Source organism: Emydura macquarii, unplaced genomic scaffold, assembly GCF_026122565.2.
Source record: "Emydura macquarii macquarii isolate MOO-44397 ecotype Brisbane River unplaced genomic scaffold, CSIRO-AGI_Emac_v2 contig_573, whole genome shotgun sequence".
Classification (NCBI taxonomy): domain Eukaryota; kingdom Metazoa; phylum Chordata; order Testudines; family Chelidae; genus Emydura; species Emydura macquarii.
In genome coordinates, this window is record NW_027130710.1 from 316968 (window position 1) to 337202 (window position 20235).

The window sequence follows — 20235 nt, forward strand, 5'->3', positions numbered from 1 at the left end:
CGCAGCACACACAGCCCTGCTTGTATCAGCTGGGGCCATTACCAGGAGCCCAGACAATCCATCTTAGACCTGCCTTGCCCCAGTGCTGACTTCCCAACAGGGAACAGGCCGCGGTGGACAGCTCAGTCTCGGCCCTGCAGCGAGGAGCCGGGGGGAGACGCTGTCAGCGGGGCAGGCTGGTTCCTGCCAGCGAGTTCGAGACCCTGCGAGGGGCTAAACTCGGCTCCTAGCGGGAACCCCACCGCGGCAGGCGGAGGTGAACAGCGCGCACAAGCTGGCCCCGGTCCCTGGTGCTTTGCAAAGGCAAGTTCTCCGTTTTCGAGCTGGGGAACGTGAGGCAGAGCAGCTAGAACGGAGCCCAGGTCTCTCACCGGAGCCCCAGCTACCCAGAAACTGCCCCGCAACCACTGGTGGCAGGGAATAGGGCTGGGCGGCTGCCCCGCATCTAGGAAATGAAGGGGAGGCCAGCTCTGTTCCCCAGCTGGAAAAGCAGCCGCGGCAGAGGCAGGGATACAGGGACTGCAGCATTGAGGAAGGATCAGGCCTGAGCAAGTCCTGCCCGGCAGCGGGACGGCTCTGAGGGTGGGATCGCTGCTCACACGCTACGTTCACCAGCCAAAATTCCTCCCACCAGCGAGTGCCAGGCCCGGCAGGCTCCGGCCAACGGAGGAACAATCCAGGCTGAAACCTGCCCAAGTTTATCCCGCAGCACGCCAGAGATGGGAGCTTGTTTCTAACCAGCTTTATTGAGGGCCAGCTCCTGTCTAAAACCACTGTACAAAGCCTGCCGCGTCGGCACCGGCCCCTAAAACAGGCTCCGGGAGATAAGCCGGCAGCGGTGAGGAGGGGGCAGACACCACGCCCGCTCCCAACTGCCAGGGGAGGCTAAGATTTAACTGGGCCAGGCTGCCCCACACAAGCAGGCAGGCCCCGCTCCCGCTAGTGGGAAGGGGCCAACGCGGCCACCGTCCTAAAGGACGGACACATTAAAACGAAAGCCAGAGCTGCGCCCATTGTTCCCTCCGCACGACGGCACGGCTCCGTGGTGCCCAGGCCAGCCGTGCTCCAACGGCATCTGGGGCGAGACCGGGCTTAGTCTGAGTCGCTGTCGCTCTCTGCCTCCTTCACGTCCACGCTGAATTTATACTCCTGGTCACAGCCCATGTAGGCGTCGCTCATGAAGTACAGGGTGTAGTTGTGGGCGCCCGTGGCTGGAGCCACAAAATCCAGTTTCACCTAAATGAACAAAGGCGGCTGTGAGCTGGTGTCAGCGCCCCTGGGCAGGGAAGGGGCTTCCCCAGTGGTCGTCTCTCTAGCGTGCAGGGCGACGTGGCCCTGCGTGCTCTGGGCATTAGCCCCAGGTGAGATGGGGAAACTGAGGCAGAGCGGGGTTGTGACTTGCCCACGGTCACACTGAGGCAGGGGCAGAACCAAGCCTCGCCCCCATTCTCGGGCTGTCTGCGCCACGAGCAAGGGCTGATTCCCAGCTCACGTACGCAGTCGACACGAGCCGGCAGGGTATGAACGGTAGCACACGCAGCGGCAGCAACGGACCGGCTGAGCCAGGCCCAGTTACCTGAAGGATCGGGGCAGGTCTGTACTCATGGCTGGCACGGCTCCACTGTGATTTGTGCTCCAGCTAGCCTGTATGTGCGCGAGCCAGGGGCCCAGGCGCTAAGCCATGCTCCCTTCGGAAACACACGGGCGTACCAGAGCGCTGGCCCCGGGTGCCCTGGGCCGCACAGGCTGGTTTGATCTAACCCAAGCCCACAGCCGGGGCCCCACTGGGAGGCAGCACAGACGCGCCAATGTCCCCTCCTTCCGCCCCACGGCTCACCTTGGCCTTCTGCTGCAGAGTCAGCCTCTTGATGGAGATGAGGCTGTTGGACTTGGAGTCTCCGATCACCACCCACCAGCCCTCCTCACGTTTCTGCAGACAAAACGAGAGTCAGGGGCCAGTGGTCGCCAGGCCCGGCCTGAGACGGCGGAAGGACCCCCCCCACAGTGCAATTCCAGCCAGGCCGGCCAGCGAGGAGCCCACAGCCACCAGGCTTGGGGGCCAGTGCCCGGCTCATCTCCCTAGGGTACGACAGCTCTCCCAGCACGTCAGCCAGAGAGAGCGGTTCCCACAGCCGGCTCAGTGACCCCGGCCAGCTCTGTTCCGGGGGGTCTATGTGGGGACCTCGTCTGGCCCAAGCCCATTCCACATGGCCACGAAGGCAGCCGTTCCCCCGCCAGGGCTCCAACGTACCTGGGGGAAGAGGGGAGCAATGACGGGGCCCGTGACCTCTTCCTCTCGCTCCAGCTGCACCAGCACCACCACCGGTCCTCCACTGCGGACGGAAACAAGGGTTAGCTGGGTCCACCGGGCCCGGCCCACCCCACCCCACTCCAGCGCCTGGAGCCACTGGGCCCAGCCCAGCCCACCCCACCCCAGCGCCTGGAGCCAGGATTCAGCGGTCTGCACACTCCTCAGCGCTCTCCCAGCTCACCTGCGGATGCTCTCCTTCTCCACCACCTCATAGGAGAGCTCGATGTTGGGGTAGCGGTTGCAGAAGCGGGCCACGTCGGCGATCTGGGCGTCGGAGAGCTGCAGCAGGCCACTGCGGTCCTCGTCCTCCATCTCCATGATGTCGAAGACGCTCTCCACGCCCTGCAACGGAGGGGACAGTGCAGGCACCGAGCACAGCCTCAGGGCTAGGAGCACCCCCTGCGCCGTCGGCAGTGCCAGGAACACGGCCCGCGCCGGGCAGGGAGCCAGGGCCAAGCCATCCCCTGGCTTCAAGAGCCAGTGCGCCCCACCCTAACAGACCAGGCCACGGCTTGGGCAGCGGGGCAAGGGGTTACCCAAGCACCGGCTGAGACGTAGCCAACGTTCGACCCATCTCGAACAACCAGAGCGGGCACCTAAGCCTAGGCTGCGGGCGCCCCCAGCCGGCACTCAGCACCCCCGTCCCCGTCCCCAGCTCTCACCTTGTCCATGCAGCGCTTGATGTGCTCCGAGGTGAAGTGCGGCAGCTGCTTCAGGTACGAGTCCTTCGACCACATGGCCTGGGTGACCATCTGGGCCAGCTCCATGGCGGCCAGGGCCGGGCTGAGCCAGCCGTTGCTGGACAGGACATCCACGCAGGCCTGGATCAGGCGGATGGCCTGGATGGGAGAGAGCCAGCAGGCGGCAGAATGGCAGGGAGGGCGGCACGGACACCCGCAGAGCCCCTGCCCCTGTGCCAGCCGCGCCCCCAGCAGAGGAAGTTCCCGATGCCCCCCCGTGATGAATGCCTGGCCACTCGACCAGCCCCCCCCCCGCCGTACCTTACTGAGGATCTCCTCCGTGTCGGACTGCAGCTCCGCGCTCAGCTGCATGCGGGACAGGTGAGCCTGCAGCAAGAGGTTGGTCTTGACGTGGGGGTCGTTGAACTTGGGGTTATTCAGTTTGTGAGGAACTTTCTGGGCCAGCTGAGGAGGAAGAGAAGTGGAGTCGGTTGGAAGCAGAGCCTGGCACGGGCCGGGGCCATCACCCGGCGCTGTAGCTTGCCGCAGCCTCGCACCCAAAACGAGAGCCAACGGTCACCCCCGGCCTGCCCCCAGGTGCCTTTGCTGGGTGGCAGGTGACCCCCGAGAAGGCTGCAACCCCCTGCACGCTCCCCGGGTGAATAAATCCCCGAGGCTGCACCACACCGGCAGGGGATCTCTCCGGAGCACTGCTCCGGGACGGATCCCACCTCGGCGCCGACACTGAAAGCAACACAGCCCTCAGGGAAGAGGGTGAGCTGGGTGCAGACAGCACCGTCTGGGGCAACCTGGTCCGCCAAGCGTCAGAGCGAGCAGCTACCGGCAGATCTAGCTGAGACCCCAGAATCCGGGCTGCTCCCCGAAGCTCGGTCCAAGGGCCTGGATCCCGGCCGCAGGCCCGGCCCTCACCTGCCGCAGGAGGTTATCCTCGTGGTGCCGGATGGGGATGTTCTCGTACTCGGCGGCGTTGGAAATGATTTCAATCAGCCCTCGCACCTTGGTCTTGGCATTCAGAGACATGCTGAAGAGTTCTAAGGGGGCAACGCAGGGAGAGGGGTCAGGGGAGCCGTGCCGCATCACACCACCCGCTGCTGCCGGGCGGCCCTACACGCGTCCAAGGAGCGGCGAGAGCACGTCCCCGCAGCTCTGACACGCCAGCCCATTGCAGGGCTGACGGGCCAACACGCTGCTCCACCCCTGCCCCCAGGAGGTCAGGGCAGGTCCCACTCACGGCAGCGGCGCGCTGGGAGCAGCCGCCTGCCCACCCCTGCCGGGTGCAGCCTTACCGATGGTGGTGTAGTTAATGTAGTAATAGGCTGCGATCATCCCCAGGTTGAGGGGCGCCACATCCATCTCGTCCTCGATGCTGATGCACTTGGACTGCTCCAGGTCACTGAGGGTCTGCTCCACCAGCTCCGAGAGGTGGTCCGACAGGTGTCTGTGAGACACCCCTGCGAACACAAGAGGCTGGGGTCAGGCGGACAAGGCATCCCAGCAGAGGTCGAACAGCCAGGCCGCCCTGCCCGTGCGCGGCCGCGGCAGGGGACGGATTAGCGCTGGAAGTGCCGGCTGCCCAGGGCGCATCACATCCCCACGCAAGGCAGCGAGCTTCCTGCCGCCCGGCGGCTCACCCTGCAGGTTGTAGTAGTTGGGGTTCTGAGTCATCCTGCGGTACAGGAAGGTCCAGGTGAGGTAGTCCACAGCATCCTGCTTGTTCTCGATGGTCTTGGTGACAATCTCGGCGTTGAAGTGGTCGTGCATGCAGTGGTCTAGGTGAGACTCCACCGGGAGGGGCTCGTACAGGAACTTCTTGAAGAAATCCTGCAGCAGGGAGAACGGAGCCAGACAGGCCAGGGGTCAAACTCAGGGGAAAGCGAAACCTGCCCCGTGGGACAGATTCAGCCGCCTCGCCATCGGCTGGAGAAACAGCCTCACTGGGATGCCAGCCCCGCCACAGAGCGGCACAAAGGAGCAGCACGGGCCACCGGGACCCCGAGAGCTCTCAAAGCTGATGACAAAACACCAACCCTGGGGCTGCAGCTCTACAGCCATGGGCCACATCCAGCAACAAAGCCAGGGGGAGCCACAGGAGACGAGTCAGATGGGCGTGGAGGTGGTGGGGGCGGGGGGAGCTCGGTGCCAGTGTTTCGGCTGTTCCAAAGCTGGCGAATTAACTGCCCTCTCCAGTGGGAATCCAGCACATCCAGCGTGCCTGCCCTAAGCCGTGCTGCGGCGCTGCCGTGCACGGGCCAGCAGCATCACCCAGAGGTGGCTGCATTTCTGGGGCAGTGGAGGTGATCTTCGTAGGTCGGGTTTGTAAAACGCCTGGAGCGGGGCATGGCGTTTAGTCCAGGGCAGCATTCGAACCAAGTCAGCCTGTTCCCAAGATGGAGGCTTGGGCCAATCTGACGAAAGCTGGGACGGGAAATCCAGGCCCTAGCCGGGCGGTGAGCAGAAGAGAGAAATCTTCCTTCCTCACTCACCTTCTTGGATCCCTGGCACATAATGACGCAGCGCCCCTCATCGTCCTGCAGGGGCCGATTGGCATGGCCCACCATCTGCAGCACGTCATAGATGGGGTAATCCACGTACCTGAGACAGAGGAGAAAGAGTCCGTCTGCCGTGAGCCCACTCACCCGGCGTGCTGGGCCACCCCGACCACCAGCGAGGGGAAAGGCGCCTTCGGGACCATAGCCCCGTTCGCTAGCCACCCGCAGGCACGGGCGCTGCCCCGCTCCCCCAGCCATCCGGGATACTCACGCGTGAATCTTGCCGTTGTAGTACTGCGTGTCCATGATGATCACCAGGTGAGCAGCTACGTTCATGCCCCAGCACAGGCTGCGCGAGGCCACCACCACCTGGACAGCGCCTGAGGGAGCAAGGAGCCGTCAGCCACGAGGGCAAGCCCCGCACGGAGCTGCAGGACGGTTTCCAAGCAAACCCCGGGCACGGGGGGAGCGAGCTGAAGCCGTGTCAATTCGTGCAGGCGCCACACCCCCTTGGGAACGGCCGGGGACTGGACACGGACCCGTCTCTCTACGGCTCAGAGGCAGCCAGCTGCTCGGGAACGCGTGCGCCAAGCAGCAGCCACTCGCCACCCCTGCAAGGGGCTCGAACCCTCCTGCTGCCTATGGAGCACTGCCCACGCCTGGCTGGCCAGCTCCACGGGGCGCGACGCAGTCACGGGGAATGGCTTACACAGAGGCGCCGGTGGGATCCAGTGAGCAGAGCACAGGGCCGGAGTCCAGACTCCCAGGGTCTCCCCACAGCTCTGCCCCGGTGGCTTTGGCAAGTCACCCCCTCCGTGCCTCAGTTTCCCCCTCTGCAGGAGGGGATGACAGCAATGTGTGACCGGGGCCGACCGAGCGAGAGGAAGGGCACCCAAACACGCCCTCGCTGCGTCCCTTTACCAGAGCCAAAGAGCTGCTCCACGACGCGCCGCTCCAGGGCCGTCAGCCCTTCGTGCAGGTAGCCCACGCCGTTGACCAGCGTCTCCTTGAGGGTGCCGTCACTCAGCTTGTCCAGATACGGCACCAAGTCCTTCTCTGTGCAGTGCAGGAACCTGCCGGGGAGGAGCAGAGCAGAGCTGGCCATGAGGGCACAGCAAAGATCCCCGCCCGCCCCAGAACCACCCTCACACGCAGGGGTAGAGGACAGGACGGATCCGCACACCCCTTCAGTGGGACCCCACGGCCGGAGCAGGAAGCAGAGCCGGGACCCCTGGTCCCATGCCCAGCTCTAGGAGCAGCATTCAGACCAGGGGACCAAGAGCCAGGACTCCCGGGGTCAGGCTGGCTCAGCTATTGACTACTGACCTGCATTAAATCATTGCAGCTCAATGCCTCAATTTCCCTGTTGATACAGGGGGCATAACTTAAAGCACCCTTGTTTTATAGCGCCCTCATCACAGGGTCTCAGTGCCTGGCCATTAGGGGAGTTAAATGGGACACATACATGGGTCACTTAACCCGGCCTGAAATGCAGCCGCTCTGGGGTGGAACACAGTGGCTTTTTAACAGCTCACAGCAACACCACCTGAGCCTGGCCTGGAGAGGGAAGGTGAATCTCTTCTGTGGCTGAACCTGCAGGTGGAGGCCGGGGAGACGGACAGAAGCTTGAACACTCAGGCCAGCGGGATGGATCACAGCACGTTCAGTGATCAGACACGATCAGCAGCTTTGTTTTGTCTCATCCAAGCCACTGTTCCCCTCACCCCGGGAGTCTGTAAGCCTCTCCGCTGGGAAGGGTCAGAGAAGGGACGAGGAAAAACCCCCTGAACGCCTGCCCAGTCTTCAGAGAAAGCCCCCCGCCCTGTCCCCCACCCCCAGCTCATACCGCTGCCTCTGGACGTCGGAGGCACAGGTGGTGAGGATGTCTATGGCCGTGAGGCGTGTCTGCTTCCGTGACGGGACAAAGACAATGACCGGCTTTTTGGGCGAGTGCTTCATGATGGCATGATAGACGGGCTTGGCCATGGACAGCAGGCGGGTCTGCGTGTGGCTGATATTGAAGCCCTGCGAAGAGAGAAACCAGAACAGTGAATGGGGAAGCCACTGCCCGAAGCGCCGCGGCGGGGGGGGCTCCTCCCGCGTCCCTACCTGAATGTGCAGCTCCAGGGGCACCGGGCGCACATTGGGGTGGAAGTTGAAGGTCGACGTGGCGCTGCAGCCCAGCCAGTGGGCTACATCCTTGGCGTTGGAGAGCGAGGAGCTCAGGGCCACGATGCGGATGGGCCGCTCGATCTGGGAGGAGATGTAGCGCATCCGGGAGCAGATCACCTCCAGCACGGGCTGTGGGTGGGACACACAGGACGGTTACAACAGGGGGGAGCCCCTGACTCTGACTCGCGAGAGGCCTCGAGGCCCCACCCAGCCCCTGAGCCGCTCAGCAAGGAGCATCAGAGCAGCTGAGGGGTATCACGCCAACCCCTCAGCCATGGGCTCCCACACCGGCACCTTCACAGCCTCTACAGAGATCCCGCCGCTCCCCGCCTCCCATCCGGCGCAGGGCCGTGTGCCCCCGAATTAGCCCTTCCTCCGCACCTCCAATGCAGGCCTGCAGTCCCATTCTCGCCCCCGGCTTAACCCTGGCACTGCTGGCCTTCCTGGCAGTGCCATGCCGCGCAGTCCTGCCCCGTGTACATTACACGTACTAGCCACCCCTCCGGTCTAGCTCCACTAAGGGACGGCAGCGCAGAGAAAGGAGGCGAGGGGACAGCCCCTCCCACCGGGCACCAAGGCAGAGTAGCCGTACCCCGTTCTCGCCCCCAATGAGGTGCACTTCGTCCACGATGAAGAGGTTGACGTTCTGGACGTTCTTGCGCTGCTTCCAGCGGCGGGACAGGATGTCCCACTTCTCGGGGGTGCTGATGATGATGTTGCCCTTGCCCAGCAGCTTGAGATCCGTGCTAGTCTCCCCCGTCAGCAAGACCACCTTCTTACTGAGCCGCTCCTGGAACTTCTCGTACCAGTCGAGGAAGACCTGCCGGGGCACAACAGGCAATGCTGTTAGCCCTGGGCCAGCGCGCTCGGCGGGGCTCCCTCAGGGTCACAGGGAGATTCTGGGGGAAAGACGGGGCAGGAGGACCAGGGAATCCTGAGGGGCAAGGCAGCCAAGTACGAGCCGGGAGACAGGGGCCCCCACACCTCCTGGGGAACCGGGTTGACAGGCAAAGGGCTGGAGAAGGAATCCCACCCACGCCCGGGAGACAGGGCTGGGGGTCTCACCTGCTCAGCGAGGGCCTCCATGGGGGTGATGTAGACACAGCGCCCCTCCGAGTTCTGCAGCAGCATCCTCAGGATGGCGAACTCGGCGCAGATGGTCTTTCCGCTCCCCGTGGGGGCGCCCACAAACACGTTGTCGTCGCTGTTATAGACGGTGTTAAACACTGGGGACAGACAGAACGCCTGGTTACCTCCGGATACCTGCACTGCCGGCAGCTCCTGGGCTGGCAACACCACTGATCCAACGCCACGCCCGACAGCGGGTCGGGGTTTCTGCCCAGAGCCCACTAGGAAAACGTTCCTGGTACCCCGGCCTCCGAGCTGGCAGGCCAAAGCCCCCCCCCAGGCCGACTGGCACTCTCAGCCCAGAGGAGGCCCCTCCAGGACAGCACTGTGGGTTCGTCAGGGCCCTGGGAAGCAGCTTAAGATCAGAACCCAGCCAGAGTGGATCAGAACAGAGACCCATCAAGGTCAGCAACCCGTCTTCAACACAGGCCAACACCAGCCGCTTTAGAGGAAGGTGCAAGGAGGCGGCCGGGGGGGAGGAGGTGATCTGGGCCCCCCCCAGCAGAAAGAGGCTGGGGAAGCCCTCCACTCCTGCAGGAAGCATGACCCTCCGTTAGCCAGGCACGGCATTTCAAAAGGGACAAGTCTTGGCTTCTGATCACCCCAGCGCGGCCTCCCCCTTGCCCAGAAAGCTGGGCCACTGTTTCGACCGAGCGCCTGCTCTTCCCCAAGGTGCAGGGCAGGGAGGGAAGCCAGGGACTTTCGTGCCGAAGGTGCCTTTTAGCAGAGGATCTCCCCTTACACGCACATCAGAGGCCGCAGCAGGGCCCAGCTCGGGGCTGGGAGCTGTGCCAGGACCCACCTTGAGTCTGGATGGGGTTGAAGAAGGGGAACTTGTCCTGGTAGAGGCTCTCAAAGGCGCTGTTGCGCAGAGCGGACACAGGCAGTGGCTGCAGGTCCAGCAGCTCCGTGGGCGGGGGGTATTTCTCGGGGAGGATCAGGTGCCTGAAGGACACGGGCAGCTGCGTCTCACAGGCTGGGAACCAAAGGCAGAGTGAGAACAGCTTGTACAGAGAATCAGCCACAGCTAGACACGCTGGAGTGACTGAGCACCCAGGAGCCGGGCGTGGGACTGAGGTCTCTGCAGCAACGGGGGAGCCCAAGGGTGCTGCAACGCCACACTAGCAAGGGGAAAATACCAGTTCCCAGCACTGAACTGTATCCGTTCCTTCTCCCACAAAGCAAACTCTTCCCCTTCCTACTGGGGGTGGGGGTCACCTGCCCATCATCTCCCCACCCCACCCCTGAGCCAAGCCATCCTTTGCCACCAACCGATCTCTGCCGCTCCCCACCAGCCAGCCACCCTCCCGGCCTGACACTCTCCTCCCCCAGTGCGCAGCACCAGGGAGCCAGGCAGGGAGCCAGCGCTGTCCCACCCGTTCCACGTTCAGTTCGGTGGGCCACCACTAAAACAGGGGCTACAAATTCCCCTTTCAGAGGCTGCCTGTCCCCAACCCCTCTGCTTGGCTGGTAAAGCATTTCCCCCATGAGAGCCTGGGCGAGGCTCTCTGCTCTAGCATCTCAGACCCCCTGCAATGCAGCGCAAAGACGTTCCTGCCCCGGAGGGCTCCTGGCCCAGCTGGCAGGGGGAGACTCACAGAGCCAGCGGTCGGAGACCACCCGGATGAAGTACTGCGGTGGCAGCGGCTCGAACACGGGCACGAAGAAGGTGATGAGGTGCTCGTCCTGGGCGTACTTGGCTTTCAACAGGAAGTACTCGTGGTGCAGGATCACTTCGCTGTCCACGTCCTCCACCAGGATCCAGAAGGCTTCAGACGAGCCGTGCACCTGGGCGGGGAGACAGCACCTGGTTTTGTAGCCCAGTGCCCAGATCTCACCCAGCCTGACCCTCGCCGCCTGGGCGCTTTGGCCACACAAGCCACACGGCTAGAGCTCTTCCACGGCACTCCCGCTCTCCAGACCCTTCCCACTGCACGGCTGGATGGTCAGAGATTCCCAGGCCATTGTGATCATCTAGTCTGACCTCCTGCATAGCGCAGGCCAGAGACCTGCCCCGTAACAATTCCCAGAGCCATTCGTATCACGTGTTTGTTCCCCATGTGGCTACCAATAGACTGCAATGAAGCTTTTCTTAAGCTAGGCAGACTGGCAGATTCCAGCAGCTGCTAGAAGGCAGGTTTTCCAGTCTGTTTGATGGTCTGGCCATCAAGCGGCCCCCTCCCCCAGGAGCTGGTCTGCCAGGACAGCATGTCTCCCTGGCCACCTCTCACCTTCTCATCCCACTGGAAGTCAGGAGTGATGGTCAGCTCTACTTTCAGGGTGGACCTGGTGATGGGCTGCAGATGAACAGACAGCTCCAGCTTTGGGAAGAGATGAACGTACTTGTGGATCGTCTTGCCCATCTTGGGCATCCGAATGAGCTCCCCTGTAATGCAAACGTCCCGGTCAGCACTGGGGGGAAGGGAACAGGTAAGCGAACGGGGCCACAGCCTCAGTGCTTCCCGAATTCAGTGGCATTCCAAAGAAGCAGCTGTAGCACATCTGGAGCATCATCATCCGAGGGCATCCCTGTTCCCAGCGCTCCCTCAGGACAAACCCATTCCCCGGATGTTATCTGCATCACGGCAGCGCCAGCATGCCCTCATCACCGTGCGAGGTGCCAGACAAGCAAAGGATGATCCATGCCCTGAAGATACAGCAACACGTTACTACGCAGGCCCCAGGGAAAGGCTAAGGACACAGAAGCCTGGCAGCGACCCAACAGCTTGTGTTTGCAATGGAGGCGGAAGCCTAGAGAAGGATGGCAGGGAAAATCTGCGCCTCTTCCAGGATATGGAGCTGGCAAGCCAGGATGCACTGCCCTCTAACCCCCTCCCGCCGCCTTCTCCCCAGAGCTGCCATGCCAAGCAACGAAGGGAGAGCGGTGCAAGTCGTGAATGGCCCGAAGGCAGGGACAGCTGGGCACAGACACCCCCTTCCCCCACCTATTTCATTGTGGTTCAGGTCATAGAGACGTTCAAACGGGAAGTTCTTCTTCTCGATTTTCTTCACCACCTCCTCGGGCAGTTTCCTGAACTGGCGCAGGGGGCACATGGACTGCCACCTATGGGGAGGAGAGGAACGCAGGTGTAAGCAAGGGAACATGCAGGGCCGTCCACAGCGCGTCCCCCTCCCAGAGAGCAGCCAGATCTGAACATGGCATAGCCTTTCAACTGGGCCTCAGCAAGCAACAACATCCGCATTACAGCTCACATTTCCCCCCTGCTCAGGTAAGAGTCTCTGCCTCTCAGTCACTCCCAGGCCAGGAGTCCAGAGACGGTGCTCACCCATTCCCTAAAATCAGAGCCCTCTGACCGCGCTACCACATCCCTGGGCCATGGAATTCAGGCCCCAAGAGCCATGGGATAGGACACGCGAGGCAACACTTTCTCTGGCTAAGACCAAGCTCTGCAGGTCCATCCGTGCCAACGGCATAGAGCACAGCCTTCATTCAGGGCCCATCAGACACCTGGCTTGGTTACAGGCGGTAAGCCTACAACACGTGAGAAATCAGAGCACCGCGGAGCCACCACTTACATCCGCTTGTCGATCATCTTGCAGAGGTTCAGAGTCTTGTCAGTGAGCTGCGCCCAGCCACGGTTCAGGACGATCTCAAAGATAGCACGCATCAGCCGCCCAGCAGACTGGAAGGGACACAAGAGAGCTGTCAGAGCTGGCGGGGGGGGGATGACGATGATGATGATGATCTGTGCTTCAACAGCCCCGGGGAGACTAGGTTATGGGGATTTCTAATTGACAACTAACTGCCCTGATCCTGCCCCAATTGAAGAAATTACTCCTCCCGTCCAGCTACTCTACCATCCAGACATGGGACCAGCGATCCTTGGGTCAGCTACAGCCAGCAGCTTCACGTGTGTTAAGGTGACTCAACCTGCCAGGATTTCGGATTCGAGATCTGCTGCAGAGCTAAGACCATTTCGTCGTCTCTCTCTAAAAGAAATTAGCCTTCGTCTGCAATTGTTTTTGTGTTGATCTATTAGTGAGCAGAGCACGTCGAGCACAAACCATGGGCCCCGCCACACTGCCAGAAATTAGCTCCGGTACCAATTCACAGTCCTATTAGTCATCAAAGCAATTTACAACCCTAATGCCTGCTCCTCAGGGGTTGGGGGAGGGAGGGGGTAAGCCCCACCTCACAAATAGGGGAACCGAGGCAGAGAGAGGGGAAGGGATTTGCCCACAGTCATTCCAAGACAGTGGCAGATTTCCCACCCATGTGAATTCCCCACTCACCTGGGTGACATATACCATGTCTGCCATCAGAGCAAATCCTTCCAGCTTCAGCTGGGAGATAAACGCCTGCAGGAGCACATTGATCTATGGAGAGCAAAAACATGAGTTCGATCCAAGCCTTCATGGGATATCAACTGAGGGGAAGACGGGTGGGAGAGACCAGCTCCTAGCTGGTCAGGACGGGTGCAGCAGTACTGGGGGAGGCCCTGCAGTTCCCTCCGACACCCCCAGGGCAGACAGGCAGCCTAGCCTGAAATGAGAAGCGTCAGTCTGTGCGTGGCTCACAGATTTCAAGCAACTCATTCTCCTGTCCAGGACAGTGCACCAGGGCAACAGGATCCAGCATTCCCTGAACCCCAGGGCCAGACCCAGGGAGTGCCCCTTGCCGTTCGGCATCGTAGCGCTTTCCTCTCACAAGGAGCCGAGCTCCCCAGTAGGGTGGGCAGAGGGGAGGCCCACCTTGGCACTGGGTTCCTCTATGCTCTCCTTTACGGGAATTGGGACCCGCTCCAGCAGCTTCTGCAGCTCCAGCTTCTCTTCCTGCAGTAAGACAAGGGGCGGATGGTGAAGACAGCTCGGGATGGGACGAACTGCATCATCACCCAGCTACCTCTGAACCAGGGGAGCAACAGCCTGCTCTCCCACCAAGGTCCGGGAGAGAAGACGTTGGTAGCACCACTCCCACCCACCACCCCAGATGCATACCTCCCTCACGGTGATGTTCTTGAACTCCGAGGACAGGGAGAAGACCCGGAAAAGCTCAATTTCACTCAAGGTGGGCTTCAGGAGCTGGTTGTAGGTTTGCACCGTCTCGTTGGTGATGTAGTAGTGGCTGGCAATGCGGCCCAGCTCAGTCACCTAGGGGGAGGGAGAAAGGAACAACACAAGGTGGACATGGCAGAGCACAGCCACCACTAGCCAGGGGTCTGGGCAAGGCAGAAAGGAGCTGCCTGGCGTCCAGAGGAAGACGCTGAATGAGAGCCAGCCAGCCAGCCAGCCGAGGCGGCTCTGCAACTTCTTATATGTGGAGCAGAGTCACTCAGAGGCCAGGAATCGCCCAAGAAGATCCCTCCCCCAACTCCAGGCTCTCTACTTCCATTTCCAAAGCAAAGGAAAGCCAGACTGCAAGGGGAATTTGCTCCGCAAGGAGCAGCAGTGCACACTGTGGTGCTAGATACCTACATCTGGAGCTACTCCAACTCGCCCCTTCTCTGTCTGTTTAGACCAGTGACTCACTAGAGCACCAAGCAGGCAAAGCAACAGCGACTATGCTCCCCAAGTGTGGCTCTGCGCCTCCAAGCAGAGCCTGGAACCCCGTATTCACCACTGTCATAACTGGGACGTGTTGCACAAAGTAGGCCTTGTGAGGGATCATTTTAAAAGTCTTGATCTGCTAAGCAGTAATATCCTGTGGGATTGAATGGGAAGGTATGAAGTAATGCCGTGTGTTTGTGTGTGGTACTAAAATACCCACAAGCAGCCTTTCAGGTACTACACTTGGGTAGCCAGGCAGTGTTAATGGCTCACCAACACCTAACAAGGACAGAATCTATCATCTCTGGAACTGTTTACAATGAAGACTTCACAGAGAGAGCACGTAGACAACGGACGCTGCTTGACCAACAGGGGCGACCCTCCCATCACTAGGCATAGATATTTCCAGCAAGCTGGAAGAAGCTATAAAAGAGGGGAAGTGACATCACTGGGCTTCACTCCCCCCCCACAATCAACCCCATGTCTCCAGGAAAAAGACTCCTGAACTGGGCAAGGGGTCCCGGGCTGGAGGAGAGTTCCAGCCTCTGTATTGAGGGTACAACAGGTTTCTGTTCATACCATGGCAGGGTGAGACACTGCTTGATTCAAATTTTGTTTAGTTTTGTACATCTGAGACTGCGGATTTACTTTTGTTTCTTAAGTAACCAACTCTGACCTTTTATGCCTACCACTTATAATCACTTAAAACCTTTCTGTTATTAATAAATCCGTTTTATATTTTACCTAAAACAGTGTGTTTCGGTTGAAGTGACTGGGAAATCTCCTCAGATTACAAAGGCTGGTGCATATCCACTGTCCTTTGAAGTGGCAAACTGAATAGTAAATTTACACTGGCCAGGCTTCTGACCAGCGCAAGACGGTACAGTTCTGGGGTGCGGTGCCGGGGGGAATTGGCTGTTGTTGGTTCATGAGTAGCTAGGAAGATCATTCATGTAATTCAGTTGGGTGTGTCCCTGCCTGTGGATGCCTGTGTAAATACAGTACCTCTAACCTACAAACCTAACAACAGCATCACAGTGAGAGAGGCAAGCCAGGCAAACATTCCTGTGATCTAGCTGGGTGTAGGGCTCCACAGGCTTCTGGGCTAGGTGATAACAGTGCCCGGAGGGGGCTGCTGCTTGTCACTAGCAAGGTTTTGTGAGGGACAGCCCAGGCTGGAGAGTTAAGGGGGCACAGTGGTCACACAGTTCCAGGTTGCACCCAGGGGATCCTGTTACACCAAGCACCCTCGCTGGGTGCACCTGTATCCACCTCTAGGATGCAGCTTCCATCCTTCCCCCCAGTCAGAGGAAACCTCCATGTGGCTTCAGTTAGTCACACCCCATTTCCCTGCCTCACCTGGAAGTTCCCCGTCTTCTTGTCGTACTTCACAAGATTGTTCTTGTCCAGCATCAGTGCTGCGGTGTGAACCAAATCCAGCCGGCGCTGGTCCAGCAACGGGTCTCCCTTCAGGTCATCATGCGATATCCCATAAAGAGTCGGGGAGCGCAGCATTCGGATATACAGGTAGGCATAGCCCAGCCAGTTCACCGCATCCTAAAGATAGACACCAGAACACCGTCAATGTCAGCGAGATCTCAGCTGAGCTGTCAAACCGCTGCCCCTGAAGCAGGAAGTTAAGGGGACATTGGTTCAAGGCCCAGAGCTTCCCATGCTGTGATCTCAGCGAGATCAAGTAACTAGGGGCAGTTGTGAAGTCTGATGCCTCACGATCCATCAGAACCAGAAATATATGGTGTATAGCCCTGAAAGCCGAGGAGAGAAGTCTACCCCTGGTGAGTAACTGACCTTACCCTGCACCACTCTGAATACCAGCTGCTTTCTTGCACTAGTTCTGTCCTAGGTTCAGAAGCCATTATCTTCAGAACTACTGAAGTGCAAAATAAATGCTCTCTATCCTCGCAGCTTGGGAGCCCCCATCCAAGCGCTAGAGAGCGTTCATCTCAGACATACTGGCCAGGCTGGAATTTCAAGAGATTCCAACCAAGAAAGCTAGGCAGAAGGAGGAGATGTTTGTAAAGATCTCATATCCCAAGACCTAGCGGAGATCCAGAAACTGACAGATTGATATAAACGCGTTCAGGACAAATACATTTCTCTAAGCACCAACCCTGGACGAGGGAGCAAAAATAATTTCAGTCTCTGCCTGAGAACACTATTCTCCTCCCAGCTCAGGCAACAAGAGGAAGCCAAAGGTCATGAAACAGCCAAAATGCTTCACTTACAGACAATATCGATTTACAAATAAAACCTTCATCCTTACACTGGATTTAATGTGTGCTTCATCACCTCTACAGTCTGCACATGTCGATATCAATACCACTCCCTTTTCAGTGGCCGGGTTGTGTCCAAGAATGGCCCCCTGATCACCGAAGACAGGAAACCCTTATCCTCGCAAGCCAACCAGGCCCAGAGATCAGGTGGGTTCAGATTTTTACACCTATGTGAAGTTGCAACTGGCGCGTGGAGGAGGCTGACAAACCCACGCTCTCACCTTTGCATTCTGGACGTTCCCCAGCACAATCTCGGCATTCAGCATGTCGGGCAGTTTTGATACCATCTGACTCTCAATGGGGAGCTGCTGGTTGAGCAGGGAGAGGTAATACTGCAGCTCTCCATGGGACGTGATGAGGATCCCCTCACCCTTCGTGTCATACTGGGGTCTCCCAGCACGGCCAAGCATCTAAGACAAACAAAGGGCTTCGTCAGATGCAGAGAAGAAGCTTTCAGCAGAGCCAAAAGCCAAACACGTCCCTTGCTGCTTGTGCCCCGGGGATTTACCACAACCCAATCTCAGTGCTTGGCTAATGGTTACAGAGCAGGCGGTGCACATGGCACTCTGGGTCATTCCTGCCCTCATTCCTACCGCTGTCCAGAGTGGGACAGCGGGCAGAGGTGGCAGCCGTGGTGTCAAAATGCACCAAGCTGATCACATGGAGGATTTGTGAGGCAGATTCCAGTAGGAGAGAGCCCTGCCACAGAGAGTCAGAGCCGTTTTACCACCAGCATTTTACCTGCAGGATGTCCAGAGCACCCAGCTCCGTCCAGCGGCCTTTCTCCGGGCTGTACACCTGCGTCCCTTTGATGATGACAGTGTGAGCGGGAAGGTTAACACCCCAGGCCAGCGTCGCCGTGGAGACCAGAACCTGTAGCAGAAACACAGTAGTTGGTTAGCCCATTCCCACAGGAAACTCCAGCAGAGATACCGGCCCTTGTTTTAACAGGACAAGTGTGCCTGAAAGTCTCCTTCCGTTCACACACAGCTCAGGGGAGAGAGCCCTGGGACCTATTCTCAGATCTGCCACGGACTGCATGCCCTTGGGTAAGTCACGCCTGCCCAGTTCTGAGCAACTGCACCTGCATTCCCCTGCCGTGGTCCAGCCAAGGGCACCACTCTCCGGCTTCTGGATCCCTGACACTGCCTTTCTCGCCCCCTTCTGACCAGAGCATTTCCAGGCTGCACAGTTTCCTACCTCAGTGTGTTATTCCCAGCAGAGATGCTGCTCAAGGACACCGGCTTGTTTTCTCTTCAGAGACGGCTAGCAGGTGTAATTGCTATAGTTACAAGGTACCACACAGCACTTCCTATGCAAGCCTGCTTGATTCTTAAAGTCAAAAGCACAACAAGCATGCTGCACATGTGCTAGTGAGCTTCATCTCAACCTTGACATGGATTCTGGCAGAAGCAGCCCTTCAAACCCCAACCCAAGGGATTCCAGTTCACCACAGCTTCAACTCAGAACAAACACACCCAAACAGGTTTAGTCCCGTCCCCCCCCCTTTACACAGCTCCGGGGTCTTTGATGTGGAGTTTCCAGGAGCAGGTAACTAGCAGACAATGGGTTTTCTTCCCTGGGGCATAGTTTCTAAAAGTGAGTCATTTGTATTCCTTTTCATTTGTATTCATTTTCTAGGAAATCCATTTCTTATATATTGTTCCAAAGAGCCTTTGAAGTTCTTAATACCTTCCAGAGATCGCATTAGTCAGGGCTAGTCTACACTGGAAATTTACATCAGCACAGCTACATCTCCCGGGGGTGTGAAAAATCCACACCCCTGCAAGATTCAGCTACGTCGAGCTAATGCCCGGTGTAGACCGCGCTAGGTCGATGGCAAAATTCTTCTGTCGACCTAAATACAGCCTTTGGGGAGGCGGCTTAACTACAGCGACAGGAGAACCCCTCATCGGCGTAGGCAGCGTCTACACTGAAGCGCTGCAGCGGGGCAGCTGTGCCACTGGAGTGTTTCAAACGTAGACGAGCCCTCAGTAAAGTTCATGCAGGATGTTGGAAGACATTTGTTGTCAATCTGTCACAACGGCCCCTCTCATTTACACAGCAGCAGCACCCAGGCGCCCGGGTCATGGATCAGGACCCATGTGCTGGGCATTGTACAAACACAGAACAAAGAGACAGTCCCTGCCCCAAAGAGCTCACACATCTAAGGGCAATCTAGCCTTTCCAGACTTTAGTTTCTCCATCTGTAAAACAGGACACCAGTGTCATGATCCCCACTTTGTAAAGGGCTTAGCAGTAAGGGGGACAATGTTATCCTGTGCTAAACAGAAAACTGCTGATCCCGCCGTAGAACATCTCTTCCCTTAGCCCTCTGTGCTGCCCGCGAGGGTAACTACCAGAGCGGCATCACTGATGCATCATGCCACAAGCAGCAACTGAGTCACAGGTCATGAACACGGTTCAGATTTCGTCACGGTTATTTTAGTAAGAGTCACGGAAGTCCATGACCTGTCCATGGGGGCGGGAGGGTGACCGCCAGGTGGGATTGACAGCTCCAGCCCCCACCACAGCCACTGAAGCAGAAAAAGTCACCAGTGACTAAATCGTCGTCTTAGTCATGACCGAACCTTAGATGATCCTCCATGACAGTCACCAAGGTGGAAGCCCGCCGCCTGCTGTTGAGCCAGCCAGCTAAAGAGATATTCGAGAGCATCGATGCCCATCTAGGCGTGAAGGAAAGGCTTACCTGCCCTCTCCTAGCTACACCCTGTTCCATGACCCATTCACTCGCTGTGCTGGAGCCTTGGCCTGCCACCAGAGACAACCCAGTTTGTGCGCCTCGGGTGTCACGGTGAGCCCTAGCTTCATTAAGACACGACAATCAACAGACTTGCAATTTTAGTCTATCGACCGAGCATCCCAACACACGCCGAAGCAGCGATCACCGTCACGTACCGCTCAAGGGTCTCACAGGGACCGTCCCAGCACACTTGGAGCGGTAATGACACTGGGGGAGCCAGAACTCACCTGAATGTGCTTGTCAGCAAACAGATCCTCCACCAGCGTTCGATCGACTCTGGTCATCCCAGCGTGGTGGATAGCAAAGCCATACGGCAACAGGTCCTTCAGCTCTAGATTCTGTAGCAAAGAGACAACTGACTGAGTCGGGCTCTTTAGAGAGTGAATCCACAGGACACACTGCAGGCCAGGGGAAATCCTGGAGGGCTCCGGCACTCATTAACAAGCTCCGGTTTCTCATACTGCCTTGAAACCAGCAACGCCCGGGGGAATGGGGACACTGAGATTTTGGTTGAACGCTGTGAAAGAGCGTAGCAACAAAAGGGAGAGAAAGCTCAGATTCCAGAGCAACACGGCAAGCGTACAGCCCGTGACCCGCAATATTTTTGTACACCCGAGTCTGTTCGATTGTTATAACACACAAGCCAGACCACACAGCCTGAGGCAATGAGCTCAGTGCTCTGCCTGCCAGTTACCTTGCACTGCTCGGCTTCTGTCCTCAGGACCTCTGTAGAAGCTGAGCCCTCCCGAAGGAAGAGGCCCAGTGTATCTTTCTCCAGGCACATGTCCCTGATGGCTCGAGCCGTCTTCCCCGTCTCCTTCCTGGAGTGAACGAACACCAGCACCTATCCAACATACCACAGAGCACT

General features: G+C 58.8%; 1 protein-coding gene across 1 annotated transcript in view; it reads right to left on the reverse strand.

Moving 5' to 3' along the window:
• SNRNP200 (small nuclear ribonucleoprotein U5 subunit 200) overlaps positions 1-20235 on the reverse strand; it is a 38159-nt gene continuing 17924 nt past the window's right edge. Inside the window, exons 17-45 of the mRNA XM_067540277.1 lie at positions 20062-20211; positions 19595-19705; positions 17345-17476; positions 16825-17013; positions 15669-15866; positions 13761-13913; positions 13515-13595; positions 13056-13139; positions 12339-12445; positions 11747-11865; positions 11033-11187; positions 10400-10589; positions 9604-9777; positions 8739-8899; positions 8266-8493; positions 7611-7802; positions 7348-7526; positions 6423-6574; positions 5773-5881; positions 5496-5604; positions 4644-4833; positions 4299-4463; positions 3922-4043; positions 3313-3456; positions 2974-3150; positions 2493-2653; positions 2252-2333; positions 1838-1930; positions 1-1236 (exon numbers count right to left, since the gene is read on the reverse strand). Of these exons, the coding sequence (XP_067396378.1) occupies positions 1093-1236; positions 1838-1930; positions 2252-2333; positions 2493-2653; positions 2974-3150; positions 3313-3456; positions 3922-4043; positions 4299-4463; positions 4644-4833; positions 5496-5604; positions 5773-5881; positions 6423-6574; positions 7348-7526; positions 7611-7802; positions 8266-8493; positions 8739-8899; positions 9604-9777; positions 10400-10589; positions 11033-11187; positions 11747-11865; positions 12339-12445; positions 13056-13139; positions 13515-13595; positions 13761-13913; positions 15669-15866; positions 16825-17013; positions 17345-17476; positions 19595-19705; positions 20062-20211 (4251 nt within the window). The 3' untranslated portion in view covers positions 1-1092. The remainder of the gene's footprint in view (positions 1237-1837; positions 1931-2251; positions 2334-2492; positions 2654-2973; positions 3151-3312; positions 3457-3921; positions 4044-4298; positions 4464-4643; positions 4834-5495; positions 5605-5772; positions 5882-6422; positions 6575-7347; positions 7527-7610; positions 7803-8265; positions 8494-8738; positions 8900-9603; positions 9778-10399; positions 10590-11032; positions 11188-11746; positions 11866-12338; positions 12446-13055; positions 13140-13514; positions 13596-13760; positions 13914-15668; positions 15867-16824; positions 17014-17344; positions 17477-19594; positions 19706-20061; positions 20212-20235) is intronic.